The sequence below is a fragment of the Uranotaenia lowii genome, chromosome 1, assembly GCF_029784155.1.
Source record: "Uranotaenia lowii strain MFRU-FL chromosome 1, ASM2978415v1, whole genome shotgun sequence".
Taxonomy (NCBI): domain Eukaryota; kingdom Metazoa; phylum Arthropoda; class Insecta; order Diptera; family Culicidae; genus Uranotaenia; species Uranotaenia lowii.
The window spans coordinates 46,512,476-46,536,376 of NC_073691.1; the positions used below are offsets into that span (position 1 = coordinate 46,512,476).

General features: G+C 34.6%; 1 protein-coding gene across 3 annotated transcripts in view; it reads left to right on the plus strand.

Annotated features, from left to right (window-relative positions):
* Window positions 1-23,901, plus strand: part of LOC129739612 (double-stranded RNA-specific editase Adar) — a 184,358-nt gene that overhangs the window by 13,299 nt on the left and 147,158 nt on the right. For all 3 annotated transcript variants that reach the window (XM_055731092.1, XM_055731091.1, XM_055731090.1), the window contains exon 2: window positions 15,634-16,114. In XM_055731092.1, the coding sequence (XP_055587067.1) occupies window positions 15,835-16,114 (280 nt within the window). In that variant the 5' untranslated portion in view covers window positions 15,634-15,834. The remainder of the gene's footprint in view (window positions 1-15,633; window positions 16,115-23,901) is intronic.

Consider the following 23,901-nt stretch of genomic DNA (forward strand, 5'->3'; position numbering starts at 1 on the left):
ATCTGCACGTAATTTTATTGTTTTGATTCATTATAAATTTGAGCAAAACAGAAAATTTCATAAAATTACTAGAATTTTGTAAAATTCAGATTTTAAATTACCCATGTAAGGTTTATTGTGATTTTCCAATAAGTAAATGAGAAATACATTTTTTGGATTGATTTTTAATTTATTACGTACACGCCGGATTTACTTAGATTTTCACATTTTGACTTCCATCTGGCGTGGAATTGAAGAGGGAATGGAACCGCACAAAAGCATAATGACAGCTTCCGCTATGCTTGCCGAAACATTCGCAGATGATGTTTCATGAACACCAAAGAACCTACTCACCTGGTTCACGGTACCCTGAAAATTGAAAAATAAATAAACATTAGTTTTATTTTTCATATTAAAATCACATTTTATTCTTCTTACCATTGCAATTTTGTTTTCAACTTAGTGTCCAGTTGCCCATCATTGTCCTCCGCACACCTAAACCTTTCCTTCCGTTCATTACACGTATGAGGTACTTGTCCGTAACAATAGACTGAGTCGATTTGGGGTCATTTTTGAATTTCTCAAACCCTGGGGTCTTAAAAGCTTCATTTTGGTTCGAAACTCATCCATGATTTTTTGCAGAATTTTTAAGTAACGTTTACATGAGTAAATTTGAACTTTTAGGTTTGTATGGGAAAATTGAATATTTTGCACTGAAAAATCAACAACATTTTTGTTTCTTCTGTGGAACCGAGCCTGCTAATGGTTTTCGTGAAAATTTATAAATTTCTTACAGGAAATTTTCCGCTGAACAACTTTGTCGAATGTCACAACTTCATATCTTTTTAGACAAAAAAGTTATTAGCTGTTTAACAGGTGTATGTCTTTTTGGATTGATAAACCATGAATTCAATTGACATCACTGCTGGGTGCCTAGCGAAGAATTGCAAGACCACTTTACATGCCATACTTCGTGGGGCACAAGCAGTGGTGTCAATTGAATTCATGGTTTATCAATCCAAAAAGACATACACCTGTTAAACAGCTAATAACTTTTTTGACTAAAAAGATACGATGTTGTTATATTCGACAAAATTGTTCAGCGGAAAATTTCCTGTAAGAAATTCATAAATTGGCACAAAAACCATTAGCAGGCTCGGTTCCACAGAAGAAACAAAAATGTTGTTGATTTTTCAGTACAAAATATTCAATTTTCCCATACAAACCTAAAAGTTCAAATTTACTCATGTAAACGTTACTTAAAAATTCTGCAAAAAATCATGGATGAGTTTTGGACCAAAACGAAGCTTTTAAGACCCCAGGGTTTGAGAAATTCAAAAATGACCCCAAATCGACTCAGTCTACCGTAACAATATTGATTGCCGCAATGTACATCACATATTTGCGTTCAACGATTCAACGAAGCTGGAAGGTTTTAGAATAAATATAGGTTTTTGGATGGTTTTTAAATAATATCAAATATTTATTAAGACTCTTATTTCAGATTTTACAACCATGTTTCTTTTTTTTTTTTTTTGTTTCGATTAGAGTCGTTTTACCATCTTTATGGCATTCGCGACTTACAACCATGTTTCGAATTTTAGATTTACACAACCATCTCATTTTAGAAACTAAATCTGAATTGGAATTTCAGGTTTCAAAAAGCCGATTTTGATAATGAATGCGTATTCAATTTGATGTTAGTTTTATTTTATTTTCAATTTCTTGGAATTTAAAATCTCGATGTTTTGAATAAAAACAAACAGCTACTAGAGAAACCAGTTATAAATCTAACATTTTTGATAAAAAAATTGACTCAAGGATGGTATAGTATAGAAAATTAATTGCAAAACTCAGAAACAGTTGTTTTAAAAAGCTTAAACAATTTACATAAATGCTTACCAGTTATTCGGCACTGCGCTGTTGGTCATTTTAGCCGATTCAGTAACTGATTAGTTTAGTCCATTTAATTTTTCTTGCAACTATCTGTAATAAAAGTGTAATTAATCAAAATAAAAACGACAGTGATATTTTCCATACGAACTTGCGTTCGCGTAAGCCGCCGCAGAGCTACGTCAGTCCGAATCTGGTACAGTAAGGGTTTTGTTTGATTATCCTTTTACCGCCGTCTTTTGCGACCCTCTTTAGTCTTCGCTATTTCCATGCAAGAACATCGCTCGTCAAACCAGAAGATGATTCCAACCCTCAGAAAGTAGTAATCATAACGTATATATCCGTGCAGCTTTCGGGCGTTTCCGTCCTCTTCTTTAGAGATTTCCGCCTTTCTTGGCAGCGTATTCAGTTCCTTATCCGCTATGTTCTATCTAAAAAAACGGTAGAGTAAAGTTTTCAAAATCAATAACTTACATAAATCTCGCTAGTATCAATTGGCCCAACGTATTTCTAAATTTTTTATCCTTTTTTTCTCATCCGGAAGTTTGATTTCGTATCCTGCATTATAGTTTTTTGGGAAGCAAGACAAACCAATACCATCAGATTGCATTAATCGAATGGTACTACCTTTCTATAGTAGCATTAAACGAATCGGTTAGAAGTGTAAACTTCCCAGAGGAAGGATTTCGGTGTCCGATTATTTTGAACACAGTAAATGGGACTCACCTTTCCATCCTTGCCGCTTGACTTTCGTTGATCGAAAATTTCTCCACTCATGTCGATTTCAAATGAGCCGCTTTCTCGGCGTACCTGGGCAGAACTTCCCGGGAACGGCAAATAGAATCACCTTCTGATTTTGTTAACCAGTAAGTCCTCGGATGAGATGAGATTTTATCTTCGCATGCTGGTAGGATGCGCTGGTAATCCGTAATGGGGTAGTATCCTTGTCCACTCCCTTCCTTAATGCCGATTGTCCACTATTGAAGTTTTTTAGGTGGAACTTTTCTTTTCATCACTTTTTTCCCGTTTAAAAATCGCAACCGAACCGACCGACCGGACCGACCGAACGCAGGAAAAACAAAAACATGAAACCAGAAAACGACAACGGTTTGTGTCCATGCTAACATTTATTACTAAAATTAGTAGCAAATGGGTTATTTTTACTCAAATAGAGCAACCAATCAGATTCGATGAGGAAGTGCTAACTTGACAGTAAAAAAATATTTAATTTTTGCTAACTGGAAGTAACCGAATATTTTTAATAAGTTGAGCTTCGAAATTTTGTGTGTGGCACCATGGTGCCACAAACACTGACCACAATCACTCGAATTTTACAGTCCTAAAATTCAAACCAGCCTGTAAATAATGTTCTCACTTAAAAATAATGCTTCCACCTGTAAAGCTACAGTACATGTCCTGCTCCTTTTTGTTACAGGACATTTGCTGTAATATCAAATGATTTATCATTTACTTTTCAACCAATCAATTGAAAATTACGTGATTTCGAAATTACAGGTTGAATTATTTTAAAGGTAACCATTTTCAATGACACGTAATTGTCCATATTTTTTTCTGTGTAGCCAAAGGACGTGCCCGGAAGTTATACAACAAGGTTCTAACAAAGTACGACGGATGCATCCTCATGGATGACGAAACGTACGTGAAGATGGATTTTGGGCGGCTTGCTGGCCAAAAATTTTATAAAGCCACTGGTCGGGGTGATGTCCCCGGAAAGTTCAAATTCTTTTTTGCCAATAAGTTGGCAAGAAAGTGTTTGATCTGGCAAGGTATTTGCAGCTGCGGACGAAAAACCCCGGTTTTTGTGACAAACAAGACCATGGACTTCAAGATGTACAAGGAGGAGTGCCTTAGAAAACGTACTCTCGCACGAAGGAAAGTTTTGGCCAGATTTGGCAAGCTACCACTACAGCAAAGAGGTACCCTACAGTTGCATCGGGAGAACAGGACAGTTTTTTTTCGAAAAGGACATCAACCTACCCAACTGCCCTCAATTCTACCCTATCGAAAAATTTTGGGCAGTTGTTTAGCAGAAGATGAAGAAGAATGGTAGGACGACTCGGGATGCAACAGAGATGAAGAGATGGTGGAACAAAATGGCCGTTGAGGTCAGCGAACAAACTATGATGAGTGGTGTTCGACGAAAAGTTCGAAATTTCATCAACCACATCGGAAAATTTTTTCTGTTATTTTTTTCTTTAAAGTGAAATAAAAGACCTGTATTTTAGTACATTACATTTTTATTCCGTTTACAAAGCTTCGAGATAGACCCATTTTAATGCGTCCAGATTTAAGATGTACAAACAAACATATATAGCCCAACTCATCTTTATTTATCTATTAGATAAGATAAAGGGCTGACGCTTAGGACGATAAACTAAAATACGAATTGGACATTTAAGTTGATGATTTGGATTTTTGTTCGTAGATAGATCTATCGTGAGCGCCAGATGTTTCGGAGACTCGCAAACGCAAATCGGGCTTTTCTGTCGGGTTTCGATGTCTTTCTTGGTACCACCATCAGTCGTAATCTAGCTTCTTTTCCTGGATGAAGTCCGAAATTTCGGACGTATCGGAACAACTGGCCTGCTTCCGATATTGTTTCCTGGATCCTAGTAACGCCATCATTGTATTCGAGGAACAAACTTTTCAAGGACACTCTTTAGATCTTCTTGGCTCTGGAACTTAGGAAACACTGAGTATTCCTTGGCGTCTTGATACATACGAATTGACATATCACTCGTTAATTCGTTTTCTCTAAAAAAAACAAAAAAACTCCAAATATTTAGGGCTTTCGAGCTTCTCGTCCAAAACGCATTCGCATTAAAGATTGCCTTAACAAGATTCCTTATAAAGGGTGTGTCACATCAAATTGCATCACAAAAAAAAAACGCAATAGAAATTTAATTTTTAGGAATTATATCTTCAGCTTTCACTTATAATCAGATAAGAGTGTACAGATCACGTTGGCCATGCTCCACTGTCAATTTTTCGTACATTTGCAAAAATGTCGTCAAACGAAAAAGAGCGTTGTGAATTAACTCATTTCGTGAATCCGGAGTTGTCACATCGGGACATCGGTAAGATGATGGGAATCGTCCAATCCGCGGTCAGCAGAGTACTAAAACGATACTTCGAGAACCTAACCATCGACTGGAAGGTGAAGAACGGCAAAAATGGATGCTCCGTCAGTAAAAAAGATCACAAGCGCGAAGTTAAGCAGTTTAGAATTTGTCAAGTTCATTCGTCCAGTGGACCAAGCAGCGGGAGGGCCTGCGACGAAAGGTAAAACATGGTGGGGAAGACGCGAGCCCGGAAACTGTACACCGAAATGCTGACGAAGCCGCATTGACTGGTAATGGACGACGAAACCTACGTCAAAGCGAACTTTCGTCAGCTGCCGGGCCTGTTGTTCTTCACCGCAGAGGACAAATTCAGCGTTCCGGAGGAGATTCGCAAGCAGAAACTATCCAAGTTTACCTAACGGTTTTGTTCGAATTTCGAATATATTATTATCTGGCATTCTGTCAATCTGGCACCAGTGCCCATCGTCCCAATCTCGCCGCAACTATCCGGCAAAGAATTCCTCCCAAAGAAGACGACACAAGTGGGAGTAGGAGTTTTTTTCCTTGGTAGATATAGGGTGCAAGATGGTTTCTGTTTAATAATCGATTCTTCGTTTACGAAAACCACGACGGTCGTCCCATTGTGTGGAGGAGAATTTGATCCAAAATTCTGCAACCCATTCCCCAGCCCCAGCTCTAAGCCTCCTGCTGCTTCCTCCTGGGGTGGGTGCTTGTTATTTGGCCATGACGACTGCGAAATTTGGAACATCCCATTCTCATCCCATCCGGGGGCCTGGAATGGGAAAACTTTTCCAGTGGGTGGTGAGAATATCGTCGAATTCCCCCTCAATATTAAACGGTCGGGAGAGGTTTATCATCTCATCAACACCATGTGATAATTGTTATATCTCGATATACCTGCCGAGTTAGGTTGGGGTGGTCGAATTTCTAGTAGATATACTTACTTTTTTTGGTTCCCTCTTCCTATGAGAAATATAGGCATTTTACTAGAGCGCTGATTTATTATCATTGGATGCACACCTGGGCTAGTAGCTAGTAGATTGCCCAGCAGGAATTATCTTTTCTTCCTCCCAACTGGCCCTTCTCTTCGGCGTTGATTTATAGTCGGGAGTGAATGAATTTCATATCGTTTTCGTGGTGGTGGTCTTGTGTTTTTTTTGCCTGGTACGTAAAAGGTTTTTAAACCGCTTCGGCCGATAAAGTGATAGGTTGCGGTTGTCGACAGAAACTGTAATTTTCGCATGGTGTTTTGGGCCGGGCCGGATAATCTCTTCCGAATTCGGGCGGGATATGTTCCGGAAGAGCTTTTCAGATAATCTTTTTATGCATTCTGGTCGACATTATCGGATGTCTGCGACAGGTTTAAAATGATTGAAATTGAAATCTTCCTTGCCCTAGTAATTGATATTGACGCTTATCAGCCGAGTTGACGTTCCCGTATGGAAATGACAACAAACACTGCTTTGGAGATGATTTGTTTTCTCTAGTGCTGATAACAGCCCAGTCTCAAGCATTGTATTTGTATACAATGCCTGCAAAATCGAATTGACATAATGTATCGGGTGCAGTAATGTTTCAAAAAGCTTAGATAACGTCAATGATAATTTTTGGGTAGATTTGACACTCAAAATAACTGATTTGTCTTTTTGTATCTATATTGGATATTTTGTACATTTTACATTTTGTACATTTACAATATAAAAATTCGCAAAATAATAATTCTTTTCCCTTACATTTAGGAATTCACAATTTTAACATCGCATACTGGAGCCTATTTCGTCTCGTTCATCGTGGTGTATTTGGCTAATGCGCCGTTGTACTGAAGCGGAAATTGCGGGTTCAGGTCCTGCCGGTGAACCGTTGTTTCTTTTTCGAGAAATGCATGATATTTACGGCTTATGTTTTTTTTTCTTCATTTACATCTCATGTTTCTCTAATGCTTCCCTTCACCTTTGAAAAAGTATTCACCGTATGAATTTCGCAAGTTCGTTTTTAAATGCCGGCCATAGTGCACGGGATTTGCGAAGCGGTTCAACACTGAAAAAAAACCTTTGGTGTTTTGCAAGAAATAATCACACGTGATAAAATCTTTGCACGTACCCAAAAAAAAAAACAACGCGTTAAATCCGGGAAAAAACTATTAAAAACCAGGCAAATTCCAGGACCGCAGGGGTTATGAAGAGAAATCTTAATGAAACGAATACCCGGTGCCTGGACTTTTTTGTGAGGACTTCGGAAAATAGATTTTTGACGCCATTTTGAAATACAAGAACGGCGGCCTCCGCCTAACTTCAAAATGCTTTAAATCAGGGATGTGCAACCCGCATGGGGCCCTCGAGACATGTTTGTGCGGCCCGCGAAGCTTATTTCAAATTATTATTTTAATATGTTTTTTTCCACAAAAGATTGTTTATTATTATAAATAGCAGTCCCTACTGAACCAAAAATAATATTTTAATTACTTGATCAAATATGCACGTCGCTTATTTGCAGTTTCATTAGCCCCATAATCATTCAGATTGTTCACTTTTTTGTAGGATTTCTCGACAAAAACAATATCTGTAGTTCTGTAATTCAACACAAAAAGTTTGTAACGACTACTCAGGAAAACAGCATTTTTTGTGCCTACGTTTCAAAAACTGATTTTGTTAAATTTTGGCGTCCTGAATTTCAAACATTTCACAGATTTTATCATTCACTTCTGGTTTCGGTGATATGGCGTGTGGAAATTTCAAAATTGATCAGTTTTTGTTAAAATCGATCTTTTATAATCTGGTCTATCGTAACCTTCGTAATAATCAAAAGCTGATTCTGAATCAATTTAATATCCTTCATTCAATCAAGGTCTCAGATATTGCCAAGATATTCTTGTAAGCGAGATCCAACGCTTTCAAAAAAATGAATTTTACAATTAACAGAAATTAGAAAAAAATAGTTTACAACTTCTTCTGACCTCATTTCAGAAAGTTATTGAAAATTGAATATTAAAGATTTCAACTCATTCAATAATTTTGTTGAAGACTGCGGAATGATTTGACTTACGGTTCTAAAGATATCGAAGATTCAATTTAGTTTAATTTTTCTTTAAAATTTCGTCAAAACTCCCGATTTTGCAGGTTTGGAAAAAAAACTTCCATAACTTTTTTCAGAATTCAAAATTACTCGCGACCTTTGGGAAGGTTGATCATTGAGTCAATAAGTATTTGTTTTTTACAGTTTTGTCAAGTAAGTACACAAATTGAACTACTTATTTTTTACCTCTTTTCAAAGTTATTTCGAAAACTAGAGCTGACAAAAAAACTCATTGAATATTAGGATTCAGCGCCCCCCGATTAAGTTAAAATCAATTCTGAGATTCCTTGCACATCGGAAAAATGTGAATTTCGTTGTTTTGCTCGTTGTGGTGCTATTTTAAGAAACTTTATTGGCAAATCATGCCAATCATCGATTGAATTAAGTCATTTCACTTGAAAATTAGCAATTCACATTACCAAAGTTATAAGATTTTCATGTTTCAGCCTTAGAAGACCTATCCCAGAGATATTTAAATTAAATTATCTGAGAAAAATTATAAAATCTGTGAAAAAATTCTAAAATAAAAGATTTAAACTGTAACATTGACAAAAAAATCTGGATAAAAATCTATGAAATTATGAATTTTTCATAATTTTCAAACCTTGCTAAATATCTCAGTGCAATGAATTCATACGGAGCTTCAAATTAAAATATTATCACCGTTTATAAAAAAAGAGGCTTCACGACAAAATTTATAGAAATTGTGATTTTTTTTTTCCAAAAATGGGCACAGAAAAAAATCGCTATGGTTAAGCTCAATGGAACTTTTAAATGGAAATGATGACGAAAAACACTATACATTTGTTCAAACAAAAAACGGGGTATTCTCAGAAAACGATTCAAATTTTTTTACGAACCACAAACAGGCTTTCAACATTTTTCGTTTTTTATAAATAATAGAGAAGCAAATGATGTTTCACTTTTGTCAAAAAGAATTTTCGTTTAACATTTCAAATCAATTCAAACATGATGGATCCCTAATCAAGATTAGTGATTATTCAATTTCGGCTGGTCTAATCACCTTATATTTCAAAAAATATTTATGCAAGAACATGAATTCGTTTTATTTATTCTTTTTCAGTTTTCTTTCTGGTAGAAATTTTTCTTGTGAGTAAAAAAATACGTAAAGCTTTGCACACTATGTTTACCTAAATGTTGTCTTTAATGCGGCCCGCCGAAAGAATTTCAAATCAAAAGTGGCCCGTTGCTTAAAAAGGTTGCTCACCCCTGCTTTCAATGACTGAAAATCGCATGAAACACCCACAATATGGATAAAAGATGAAAGGAATCAATTAGTAAGAAGTCGAATTTCGCTATTCAACGCTATGGTACGTCATCTGAAAATCACATGAAAAAAAATCTAACAAAACTATGACAAAAATATAACAAAATTATGAAAAAATTAACAATATTATGACAAAAAATTACGAAACTCTGACAAAATTATGAGAAAAATATAGCAAAAATTTGATAAATTTGACAAAATTGAAAAATTAATAAATAAAAATATGGCAGCTAAAAGTCATTGACTAAAAAAATTAATAAAAATCAACAATAATGACAAAATTCGAAAAAAAAACTTTTTCAAATATTTGACAGCATAATGGAAAATATGACAAATGTGATAAAAATTTGACAACAGTAATAACTAATAAAAAATGACAAATATGACAAATTTTGCAATAAAAAACAAAAATCTGACAATACTATGACATACATAAACATAAAGACATATGATAAAGCTATGAAAAAATATGATAAAAATATAACAAAACTATGACCAAAAAACAAAATTAAGTCAAAAAATTAACAAAGGTTTGTTATAGTTCTGTCAGATTTTTATCTTTTTATTACCAAATTTTTCATAATTTTTTCATTTTTTCATTTGTCGTATTTTTGTCTTAGTTCTGTCAATTTTTTTCCATTTCATTGTAATTGTTTTATAGTTATGTCTTTTTTTGGTTCGATTATAGTCCTTTTAACATTTTTTCTTCATACTGAAAATCTTCTCCGGTACAACTGTATTCGAGGATTACTCTTGGATTCAAACTCACAGACATCAGCTCAGGAGGCAACTAACTTGCCAACTGAGCTAAATATATCACAAGCCCATAGTTTTGTCCTAATTTTGTCATTATTTCGTCACATTTTTATCATATTCATCTTACATTTGTAACATATTTTTCATTATTTTTTCAGATTTTTGTCATATTTTATTAAATTTTTGTAATTGTACTGTCGTATTTGCCATCATTTTGTCTTTTTCTACATACATTTGTCAGAATTTTGTTTTTTTTAATTTAATTCTTAATAATTTTGTCAGATTTTTGTCATTATTTTGTCAAATTTTTATTTTAATGTCAATTTTTTGCCATATTTTGACCACCTTTGTCATAATTTTTTCATAGTTTTTTATATGTTTGTCAGTATTTTTTTTTATTTTATTGTTTTTTTTTTTGTTATTATATTGTCATATTTATAAATTTGTTGTGAAATATTTGTCCTTATATTAGTTCTGTCAGATTTTTGCCATTTTATTGTCAAATTTTGATCCTAATTTTGTAACATTTGTCAAAATTTTTTCTTTTTTTTCGTAGTTGTCATAGTGTTGACGTTTTTGTGATTTTTTTCATATTCTTGTCATCATTTTGTAATGGTTTTCATATTTTTTGCATTTTTTAACCACATTTGTCGTATTTTATTCAAATTTTTTTCATTGTCACATTTTTTGTTTGTCATATTTTTGCCATAGTTCTTTTAGATTTTCTTCATTTGATTGTCAAATTTTAGTAATAGTCTTTCATATCTTGCCACACTGCCCCTACTCGCATAACAGTCCCATATGAATTTTCGTCATTTTTCATCTAACCTGACAGTTCGTCATTTTAAACATAGGACTTCAATATAAAACAATAAAAAAAGATATTTTGTTCTAAAAATTTCGAAATAAATATCACTTGTCAGGGCCGTAGGAAGAACCGGCTCATGGGGGGGTTTGATGACAATTTTTTCCCAATAAAATTTTGCTTAAACAATGCCTACATAAATGAAAAAATGTAGCACAAATTATTCAGGTTAAAGTTATTTTGCATTAAAAGTTTTTTATTTTTGAAAATAAGTCCTAGGAGTAGCCAATTTTGTTCATGAAGCTTTCAAAAATATGGGTACTTGTGATATAGCTCAGTCGGTAAATTAGTTGCCTCCTGAGCTGATATCCGTGAGTTCGAGCCCAAGAGTAAACATCGATCACAGTTGTTCCAGATAGGGTTTTCAATAACTGGTGCGCCAACTGCATTTTTCTGAACCATAGGCATGACCATTTTAAACATTGGGTGAAAATGTATCAAATATTCAGAAATAAAAGTAAAAAATATTTATTTACTACTCTTCTAAACTCGATTAAAATTTAAGACTGAGTTAAAACCTTTGATTTTGAAATATTTTGCAAATTTTGTAAATAAAATTTCCAGCTGATTGTTTTCATAAGGATAAAAAACAAGTTCAAAAATTATCATTCAAAATTTTATATTTCATAATTTAAATCCTGTAATTAAAGTTTTCAAAATAAAAATTTGGATTTTTCAAAAACAAATTCTTAAAAACAAGTTTTTATTCTATTCTTCAGATCTTGTTTTTTATTGTGATTTTCACCAGGTTTGTGTTTCTTATCTGACTTTGATGAATTTGAAATTTTAATTTTGAATCAAGAATCAAAGTTATGAAACTGTGATCTCCTTAAATTTGAATCCCTGATGAAATTTTATCATCGATAATTTAATATTGATCATAAAACTTAAATTTGAGCATAATCTGAATACAAACCTTGGATTTTAGTTTAAAGTCTGAATTCTGCATTTTCAACCCAAATTCTAAGCCTGAATCTAATTTCCGGATAAGAAATCCTATAAATTTGAAACCAAAAAGCGAAATTAGTATCAGAACCCTTGGCCAGCAATTTTTTATTTGAATTTGAACTTATGGTTTTCAATATGATTTTTTTTTTCAATTATTTATTCGTAATTAAACTTGAAAATTTTTAAAAAAAACTGTGAATGACGAATTTTTTACATATTTCTCAATTCTGGACTCACGAAACTTTCTTATGTTCCAACTCTGCACATAAATTTAGGATAACAATTTCAGATAGAAATCTTACAAGTTGTTTTAATTTTAAATATTATTTTTTCATATTCCGAAATTCAGAATTTTGAATATGGAAAATTCATCACATTTTAGATTGAAATGCAACAACAATGTTGAAATCAGGATTCTATGCCAATGATGATCCAAACTGAAAATCAAGAAAAATAAACTCGATACTTACTAGATATTTTTCTGCAAGTATCCGGGATGGGCAAATCCAGACAATTTTATTCTAAAACCTTGCGAAATAAGGGCATATTATTTCAAGTTTTTCTTGAAAATCCGTCCAATATGCAGGCAAATTTCGGAATTATTCCATTAAAATAAAAAAGAAAAACACATGGAATACTGTTTTTATTTTTTTCGAAACTCATCAGGCGATTCAGAATCATTAGAAGAATCAGGCTTCCAAAAATCGTCTATGTTTTTTTGATAAAATTTGTTACAAAAAATGATTTGGACACAAGATACATAATTCTAAGGAATCAATTGAAATTTTCGTTTGATTTTGCAAATAGAGTGAGAAAATCTGGTCAAAATACGTACAATTCGGCAAGCTTAATCTAGCTTTATTGGGATTCAATATTTGGAACTCAATTACTATCATCAAGTGAAATTTTTTTTGAAAAACTGTTGTAGAATTGTGGTCCTGGAATGAGATTTCGAGGTTTTGGAGTCAAGATTGTCACACTATTGTTGCTCTTGAATCATTTAAGTAATTCATCAAAATTTGATAATAAAATTCAAATTTTATGTTTAGTAAAAAATTTCACTTGGTATCTTTGAACCTTTGGTTGAACTCCCAACATCCCCCCCCCCCCTCCCCCCGCCCCCCGTTCCTACGGCCATGTCACTCGTGGCTGTCCCATATGGAATATACTCGCATAACAGTCCCATATGTGAAATACCACGGATTTGGTTACTTTTCAATGTTTCTTTCGGCGAAATAGTCTTTGATTTATTGCTTTCAATCATTAAAAAAAAAGGCTAAACTCACTTGATGTTGAATTATGCACACTGGTTTTCGAAGGCAGGTCAGTTAGAAGGAAGAAATGTCTTCCTGAGCGAAAAACTATCAGACGCAATCAAAAAAAAGTAAAAAAAAATCAACTTAAAATGTGGAATTCTGAATTCACGATGTTTTCACCAAAAGTATGTTTCTTTTTCTGAAAATTGCATTAAAAAGTTCAAAAATAATCAGATTTAAGTCTAAGAAAGAAAGCTGATTTCTCGCTTGCTTGTTTTTGCATATGGGACTGTTATGAAAGTAGGGGCAGTATAAAAGAAGAAATATAAAACACGTCTCAAGGTAGGTTTTAGAAAAACGACGAATAGGTTAAGTGGTTGTAAACGAAAAAGTACTGAAATTCTTCTATTTTGCCCATGTGGTTTTGCGTATTGGAGATAAAAAAATTGAAAATGTGTTTTCTAAACGGTTAAGTGCTTCGTAGAACTAAAGCGGTATGCAATCATAAGACGAAACTTCTGTGGCATTTTCAGCGAAAAAATTAGGTGTTAGAGGTTTAACATTGAACAATAGTTATAATGCTAAAAGAAAGATAAGAAAGTTCGACTGCCAGTAGAAGACCTACGCTTTTGAAGCGCCCATTGGTAAATTGATCATTCCAATGGGAAATTTTACTGCAACTTTTTGGGAAAATTTTGAAAATTCAAGGGTATACCGACTAGGAAAAGTTCTAATTTTTTCTCATTTCCACCTCTCTTCCAATACACTGGATTCTTTTTTCAAACGATCTTATTTTACACGATTTTTTTTAAACCATTTTTTTAAACGATTTTCTCGAAATAAGACGATTTTCTAACATGTCAAAAACAGGTTGTAGACATTCCCACTTTTTTCCAAAACACTCTTGGGTGGTAAATTGATTCGGACGTTGCTTCCTGACGGAAACATGGGCCGGAAACATGGGCCGGAGAGACTCTGCGGAAGTTCCGGAACAACCGTGGCTTAAAACCCAAAACAAATCTTTGAGCTTCCCGATTTCACTAAAATCACCTCAGAATGATCTATCTGGTTGGAAATGATCGATTTACAGTCCAAGTTAGCTTTGAGATATCACCACCCACTGCGCCCGTCTGCCAAGCAAGAATTTGCGCTGAATTTTCAAAATTCAGAAACTACCTCACTGTTTTATTTATCATATTTTTGTCAAGCATTGCACCGCCAATGTAGTTACATCACTAGAATCGGTATGAAATTTTTTTTCTTTTGCATATAATTTTTTTGCCTACACTTTACGAAAACATACTCAAAATCCAGTGCAAAGCTGAATTTAGGTGTAGGAATTGTATCAAAACTCCGAATTGATGAAATGTTAGAAAAACAGCTACCTTTGAAAATTCGTCATAAATTATGTATTTCGTATTTTAAAAAATCTAAAGATGCCAAAATGTGACAAATTACGTCAACATTCCAATTCATTTTTTGAAATTTTTCTACTGTAACAGGAACAGCTTTGGCGGTTGATTGATTGAAAAGTACGGGTTTTACACATTTTTTTTACATTTTTCGTGGCCATGATCTTAAAAAAAAATTGATAGAAATTTCCGTATGTGCAACATATAGCTTCTAACTTCAGCTTTCTCATGCACTAAGTGAAAAATTTTTCGAGCACTGATGAACAGATTTATAGCAATTTTCCTGAAGCATGTTTTTTCATGAAAAATTTCTTGGACTTATCATAACTTTAAATTTATTGACTGTAGCTGAAAATTGTCTGAGAAACATATTTGAGTCACATTATAGGCTTTACAAAACTATAAATTTTAAAGAAATCGGTTGAGAAACAAGAAAGTTTAAGCGAAAACAGTGTAAACCGTCATTTGACCGCTCGCGGTATGAATAGGTATATACAAAGTGTCGGTATGTTTAGTGTTAATGAGTATTCGAATTACTCATTTTCTAGCAGTTTTTTCGAGATGGGTAATCAACAAACGGATTAATTTTCAAGCAAGTTTGAGGAAAATAAATTCAGCGTGAATCGATGACCATGTTTGTTTACTCTTTCGGTTAGTTTTTTAAAAAATAATTTCTCGTTCATCATAATAACAAGAATTTACCTGCCTCGGTCGCCAAATGTACAGGCCTGTCCGGAGGTCTGGAGCCCGGAAGTAATGCCCGTAAGCTACCCGATCACGAACTACCAAAGGAACCGAACCCTGCCTGGCTAGCTCGCTTGCTAGCCGACTAACTGAATGACTCCCTGCACGCTTGTGACGAATGACTCGGTATTGGTTAAATTCATTCACTCAGATACCGGTTTACAATATTTATGAATATACATATGTATGTTTCACGAGGAACACGTTTTGTTTTGATTGGTCAAATGTTTAAAAGAAAAATGTTGTAGAAGTATAATTTTATGTTAATGTTACCATTTTATTAATTTTTTCTCTCTTCCTCTCTTTCTAATTGCAGTGTCAACCCCCAACAAATTACCGTAAAAGTGTTTAGAGTGAAAAAAAAAGGAAAACAAACCCAATCTGGTGCTTCGTTCGTTGTACTCTTTGTTAGTATTTTTGTATATTATTTTTTCGATTCAATCTTTCCACCGGATCGATTAAGCGGTATCACTACCGCGCCCTCCCTCCTTCGAAAATACGAAGAAACACTAAATATATGCGGCCGAACAGTGTCGCGTACGATCGCTACCGTTGGAAAAAGATGGACCACCAGCCATCTTCGACAGAGCGCAGCAAAGGCGGCTCTTCCGGGGCAGGACCGGATTCCGGACAGGCTTCGGTTTCGGCGGATCAGAAGATCCCGGTCCTAACTACCAGCGGATCCGGCACGCCAACGGCCACAACGACGGCAGCAGAATCCAAAACGTCGACGCCCGGATCGCCGGGATCAAATGCAACCGCCGGCAACCGGAGGGGAACCAAGCGGAAGAATTCAGGTGAGTCACCGTAAATTTTGAACCAATTTTTGACGGTCGCCATGCAAGAGAAAAAAAATCACGCGAAGTTAGAATTAAATTCTTTTTTTTTTGGTTGGCAAACGACTGAACATGCCAACCACATGAAAAATTAATTATTTCGACTCTTGTAAAGAGCGCCAAGAACCATTTAGGATAACTGCCTGCCGACCTGGTGAATCTGAATAAATAGTGCCATAACCAAGAGACATTCTATCCGGTCGGTGGCGCCCGATAAGCAAATGGGCCGCGCCACTGCTGTTTTTATTTTTGCGGAAGCATTCCTTGCGCCCAACTAAGATCTTAATTACAATATGACAAAGTGGAGGAACCTCGCCATATCATGCTTTATGTTGAACGACCGACCGACAAAAAAAAAGTAGTAGCAACAACAACAAAAATATCCGCATTACGCTAATTGCCCACCGTGTCGATTTTCCGCCGGCCACTTCCCTACAACGATGATGTTATGTCACCGATCCACTGCATTGGCGCCTTTTCCTGTTCCTACACCTGGGGGACCTGAACTTGTACCGGGTACTGTAACTCACAACTCTTTCCCTTTCCTCTTTCAAGGGAGAAAGCATTGATTTGACATTTCATTCTTTGTGGGGTACTTTGACTTGATGGAAGCAAAGAAAATGCGTTTTTGCCCGTGTACTTTTTCGAGTGACTAGAGAGCGTAACAACAACGGATGGCATAATCAGGAAGGATTGTTTCGGATTTCGAACGGAATGCCATTACATGTTTGTTAGTTTGATTTCGTTCGGTTCGGCTGACCTATTTGTGTTGCCGTCCCAACAACCTCGAAGTAAGGATCGATACCGGGGATTGATACTAATCCCAGAGAGTCATTCCCGGTTTTCCCCGTTTGTTATGATTTATGACAAGCCTCAAGACTGGATTGGCGAAAAGGTAGTTCAAATAATCCAAAAATTCTATATCCCATCAGCATCAACAAAGTTGAAGTTTCGAACTGAAGTTAAAATAAATGGTTTCGATAAGCCCAAGTTTTTTTTTGTAAAACCCCAATTGAACCAAACTATCTCCGACAGTTTTTTGTTTTTGGCTTAAACTTTTCCAAACCTATGCATGCGTGGGTGTGTTTCCGCTAGTTTTTGTTCTGTAGTTGACTGACGGATGATTGATTGCGATGGGAAAATGGGATGTAACAAAACAGTGCCCCCACTATAGTAGTTTCCCAGACTTGCCCTCAACAAAGCGGCAAATACGTATTACTCATATCTTTGTTGTATCAGCAGACCCCGGAAGCTTATCGCCTGGAAGGCTCAACTTTCGATGACATTGCTATTACAAAAAAAAATCAAATTTCAATGTTTGAGTTTGTACGAATAAAGCTACCAAGTTAATATTACAGATTTTTAAGAGTACAACACTTGAGTTCGGTTTTTTCGTATTCTGTAGAATCTCATTCGAGGAGTTGCCAAAGCTTCATTCAATGCCGCAGTCTTCTGAGCCAACGGTCATGAGATCGAATCAAAGTACACTCTCTGTGGGTTGGTGGTAGCATTTGTAAGATGCTAGCCTAGGGTTACCATACGTACTCTTTTAAGAGTACGTAAAATGAGCGTACTCTTCTTTTTGTGAAATTTTACGAAATGTACTTTTTTGTGAAAGGAATTAAAAGAAAATTTCTTATATAAATTAACTTATTTCTTCTGATACTTGAATATTGTATCCTTATAAATACAAGAGCTTTTTATGCATTCGTTGCACAACACTTCAGTTTTGCTTCTTTTGTTGAATGTTTCAAAGGATAAATACTAATGGATTAATCGGGATTTTTCGTTCAAAATAAGCGCCTTTGAGTATGCAATAAACTCCTGGACAGTAGACAATATGCATAACACCCACAACACGAATCAGCAACATTATTTTTAAAGAATTAAAAATTCGCTTATATTTAAAATAACCATTTTTAAAATGCAGTTTCTTTATCAGCTTTGGTGTGCTTTCTCGAGAACTTTGAATAATCCAACTCAAACTTCTGAGCATTTGTCATGTAAGTTATTTACCTTGCAACAAATTGGCGGTTTTTGAATAACCGTTGATCGTTACATTTTTTTTCGCAATGTACTCTTTTTGGCGTTGCATGATATGGTAACCCTAGACTAGCCATCACATCCTCGAAAGTTGTACGCTTAGAGTTAAGTGAACAAATTTCTTCGAGGAATCATCAAGTTTCATTAAAATCCTGCATGTGTTTATGTTCATTTCTAAAAAAAAGGCTAAATAATTGTTCCGAAACACTTCCCTATGGAATTTTCTCAACAGTCTTAAGACTGCTCTTGGTGCGGCTCTTCATTATATGTCCAAAAAAAAATTTCCAAACATCATATAGGACTACTTTTTTAAAGAATGACTTTGGTTGGCATCTTACAAAAGCCAAAACCTATGTAGCAAATCTAATATTTTGGGTTCGTCTTGGTACATCTTCGTACCTGAAAATTATGAAATTTTCGAAGGTGATTAGAAAAACATGAAATATCAAAAGAATCAAGAACATAAGCCGTAAATGACATGAATTTTTATAAAAGGATACAACGGCTCTCCGACGCCCACATGGGTAAATGGACAAAACAGCGATAAAAACTAATTGCGGCCAAACGTTAAATGATAGACATTTGATGTCTTCAAAACATTTTAATTTATTTTAATGATCTTTCATATTCTTGAAAGAAAAAAAAAAAAATTTAGCCAACCAGAAAGAAGGGAGGTAAAAAAATATTTCCTAAAAAAATAAGTTTAAAGACTTTCTGTCTTCACAAAAGTTTAGAAAAAAAAAATATTGAAACACACAAGTTTGTGGAACATATCAATTATATATTTCATGTAGGGAAAGAGATATATTAAAAAATATAGCATTTTTCAGTTAATTATAACCAGAGCTGCAAATGGTCACTGTCAGACATCCAATGTCAGTCGATTTTAATATAGCCTTGCATGTCTTTGTCATGCGATACTAAGTTTTGGTCAGCGACATAAGCTTACAGTGTCATGACAAATTTGAGAGATCAACATCTTGATTGCTGCGACACACACAGCAAAAGACTTCATTTTTCAATTTGGTGCGCAACGAATGACTGAGTCGATTTGAAGTCATTTTTGAATTTCTCAAATCCTGGGGTCTTAAAGCTTCGTTTGGTTCAAAACTCATCCATGATTTTTGCAGAATTTTTAAATGACGTTTACATGAATACATTTGAACTTTAAGGTTTGTATGGGAAAATTGAATATTTTGTTCTGAAAAAACAACATAATTTTTGTTTCTTTTGTGGAACCGAGTCTGCTTATGGGTTTTGTGCCAATTTATAAATTCTTCAAAGGAATTTTTCCGCTGAATAACTTTATCGAAGACCATTACTTCGTATCTTATTTGACAAAAAAGTGCTGTCAAATCTTATTCGTATCTTATTTGACAAAAAAAGTTATTAGTTGATTAATAGGAGTATGTCTTTTGGCATTAATAAACTATAAATTAAATTGACATCACTGCTGGTTGCCTAGCGACATATCACATGGCTTCTTTTCATGCAATACTTCGCGGGGCACAAACAGTGGTGTCAATTGAATTTGTTGTTTTTCAATGCCAAAAGACATACCTCTGTTAATCAGCTAATAACTTTTTTGCCTAATAAGTTACAAAGTTGTTCAGAGGAAAATTTCCTTTGAAGAATTTATAAATTGGCACAAAACCCATAAGCAGACTCGGTTCCACAGAAGAAATAAAAACTATGTTGATTTTTCAGTACAAAATATTCAATTTTTTCATACAAACCTAAAAGTTCAAAGTTCAAATTTACTCATGTAAACGTTACTTAAAAATTCTGAAAGAAATCGTGGACGAGTTGTTGCTAAATTTTCAATAAGCTAGCGTATTAAAAAGTTCCACAAATGTTTGGTTCCGCTAATTGAGATCGTTAACTCTCATCAAATTGTTTTAAGTTCACGGGTAATGCCTGATTGAAGAATACTCTTAGAGCAACATCACTTCAATTGACGTGGCGGCCTTGTGTCGGTAAGAAAATTTCGGGAATTGAGGTTCGAAAGTTGAAATTATTCATGGTTTTGTAAGTCTTCGGACGTTAAACGTACACATATACAACGAAATGAAACAATTTAACAAAGAAAACGGAAATTGTTAACCTATCGGAGTAAAAAATAATACAATATATCCCTACGAAGTATAAAAGATTGTAAATTCTACGGAGTATAAAAAGAGACGTTGTTCATATAGTCTCTGTAACTGAACCATAATAGTAGCTAGTCGGCTAGTAGAATGAGAAGAAGAAGAAAAAGACCATTTTGAAGAGGTCTGGATCATGATGAATCTAGTATGGTGATCTCACATGCCAAATCGCAAGTTCAGCCATATTGAAAAAAGTTTTGACAGCTGGCTGAAGTGTTTACGAAAAAGGGGGTTCAGGGATGCCAGGTGTTTGAGATAAAAACTCAGAGGAATTTGGAAAAAAGTCTATGTATGTCTGTGCACAAGCTTATCGTAGACCAAAGATCAAAAGATTTAAAACCAAATTGTGCTTTAGTTTATTTTATTTTATTAAAATTAGACTTTCGGAAACAAAGAAATTATAAGAATACTCAATGAATTCATTTTATTCGAAATACTTTTTTGTATCTTAAATTACAATACACTCCGCACTTTTCGGACGCTCCGAAATAGCTGTGATTAACCGTGATAATAGGAAGGATCTTTTAAGGGTGGACCAAATAACCAAAATTCTAAACCGGATGTTGCTTGTCCGATCGTTGGCATCAAGGTCGGACTGCTGACGCCGCCCCTTCCACTACCCTTCAGCTCATCGGTTCCTTCGTTCAAAAGTGCCAAAAACTTCATCTGGTATTCCCAAATGATATTTATTAGATTCGAATTACTCGATTGGATCTTGTGAAGCAGCGATGGTAACAGGCGGGGGTCCTCCTGAAGCAGCTGTTTCATCTCGATGAAGATCGGATGTTCCTGCAGAAAGGCCAGTCGCTTCTCGGGCGATGGAATGTAATGCCTCGCCACGTTACTATCCGCTTCGATGACTTTCTGCTGCTTCTAGACAGCTCTTGGAAGAAAAAAATTGTTGAATAAGCATAAATTTGTCATAAGTAATATATAATTAATATTACTCACCGCTACCGACAAAGCTGACACTTTCGTTTATAGATCCAACGTCTTCCAGCTTTGCTTACCAGCCCGGAACTCAGCTGGAAGTATTTTTTTTTTGATACTATGAATTATATTTGCAAAAATCATGGCGAAATCTTTGTCTTAGAAATATCTTGATGATTTTCAAAACTCCGTGTTTTACAAAAAATCAGAGCACCTGGCATCCCAGCCAGCCAGCAGCAGGGATGCCAGGTGTTGAGAAAAAAAATCTGGGCAATTTGGAAAAAAAAGTCTGCGTATGTCTCTGCACAAGGGGGGGGGGAGTTTTTTTTTGTGTTTTGTATTCTGGCACTTACGGATCATATTCGGTACATGATAATTGATTTCTTCACTCAATTTTAAAAGTCGGTATAATCTGGGCACTCTGTGCTAAAATGTGGGCAAAATTTGTGTCTGTCCAATATCTGGACGAATGGTAAAAAGTCTGTGTTTAACAGACAAATCTGGGCACCTGGCAACCCAAGCTAGGAGCAGCTGTCAAATTTCCGCTGCGTTTCGCCCCCTCCTACGCATCCAACCCTCGTTTACTTTTTGCCAAAGTGAGACCACCTCTAGATCTAGATTCATCATGGTCTCATCACTCTCTAGACATGATCTAGATTCATCATGGTCTGGATGATATTGGAAAGCTAAAAAATTTTGATGATTGATTCCTCCTACAGTTGTTCCGTATTTTCCGCAGGGTCATTCAGTGACTGTTGGCGAAGCCCCTCGTAAGCTGGATGAAAATGAGATGTGAGTCCCAGGCTCTCGTATTTACATAGTTGTTTAGAATGTAGCAAAAGCGGAATGTCATGAAAAATCTGTGAAATGGGAAAAACGTGTTTACAAAGTAGTAGTTTGGCAAATCTCGAATTTATTGGAAAATCTAGTTTAAACCCGGTTATATTCAGTTATATTTTCTGTATGAAAGTGTAGGTAATCGAGAGGATTTATTCAAGTGTTATTTTTACCTTAACTTTTACGTTTATAGTTGGGAATTTTGGCCTTAATTTCTGTAGCAGCAAGTCGTGAAAAATAGTCATCTGTTCTAACAGATTTTGGTAAGATTTCTACCAAAAATAAATCTTAGTTAAATTTATTAGTCAGATATAGTTATCTTACATTAAAATCTACTAGGAAGCGCTGATTGACCCAAAACGACTCATTTGAAAATCAAAGATATAACCTCAATCTCTTTCCGCTGGCATTTCCGTTATTACAAAGGCACTTAAATGTAAGTTTCTGAAATCTATTATTAATTAAGTTCACAATTAAATTCGAAACGTTGTATATTATTCATTATACTCGCAAAGCTTAGATTATTGGAAAAAAAATGTGATTTGACCAGTATTAATCTGTAATAATGAAATTTTGAAGCCTTAATAAAAAAATAGTAAAGAAACAGTACATTAAAACTGGCAACATCAGTTCAAGGATAATTGAAAGTTTAAAAAAATTAATAAAAATAAATCAACGGTGATTAACTTTTAATTAAAAATGAAAAAAAATATGTCCGTTACTGAAACTTCGTTAAAAATTTGTGTGCTTTTGGTAATTATTGGCTGCACGCATGGCCGTAGGAACGGGGGGTGTTTTGAAGGTTAACCCCCCACCCCCATGAGGGTCCAAAAATACCAAGCAAAGTGTTTTTCTCAAAACTAAAAACTCCAAATTCATAATAAAATTTTGATGAATTACTAAAATCATTCAATAGTACAATCTCAACTCAGAACTAATGCCAAAACTTGATCCCTGTTCTATCCCAGAATATTGATAGAAATTTTGCCCCGAATATCGAATTAAAATATTTGCTTCCCAAATCGCCCAGATTTTTTGCCGAATTTTTGCTCTTCATTTGCAAAATCAAACAAAAATTTTAGTTGTCATTTCAATAATGTTTTTTTGCGTTTAAATGTTTTGAGTAAATTTTATAAAAGTTGATATGAACAATTTTTTAAAACCTTAAATCATAATTCAAAATTGTATTTGATGTATTTAATTTGTTTGGATAAACATAAGTCAATGTTTTTCTTTATAGTTTTGATTTTATAATTTAAAAAATCAGCAGATGTTGGAAAAAATATCCAGAATTTCCACGGCCTAGATACTTGGCAAAAAATGTCTGGAAAGCTTAGGCTTGAATAATTCCGGATTTTGTGGTTCTAATTTTGCTGAAAACATTTAAATTCAAATTCTGTCTTCAGTGTATTGTTACTGGACTTCAGCTTGGATCATCGTTAGTAAAAAAATCATTGTTCGAATCTCGGTTCTGTTTTTCAAACATTCATGTTCGTAACTCATTCTTTCGGATCATGAAAAGAAAATATTTAAAATTACAAACCATTTCTAAGATTTGAAATTTTTAATTTAAAGGAAGTTTCATAATGGTGATCCAGAATTGAAAAATCTGAAACAGTTTCATCATTTGCAATTTTCCTTCAGATTCACAAGTTGAATCTATATAAATATATAAAAAGCAATTTCTGTATGTTTGTTTGTTTTTTTTTTATACTCTATAGACTCAGCCATCTTAAGACCTAGAGAGCTGAAATTTGGCATGGATACTCATTAGGACCAGGAATGATGAAA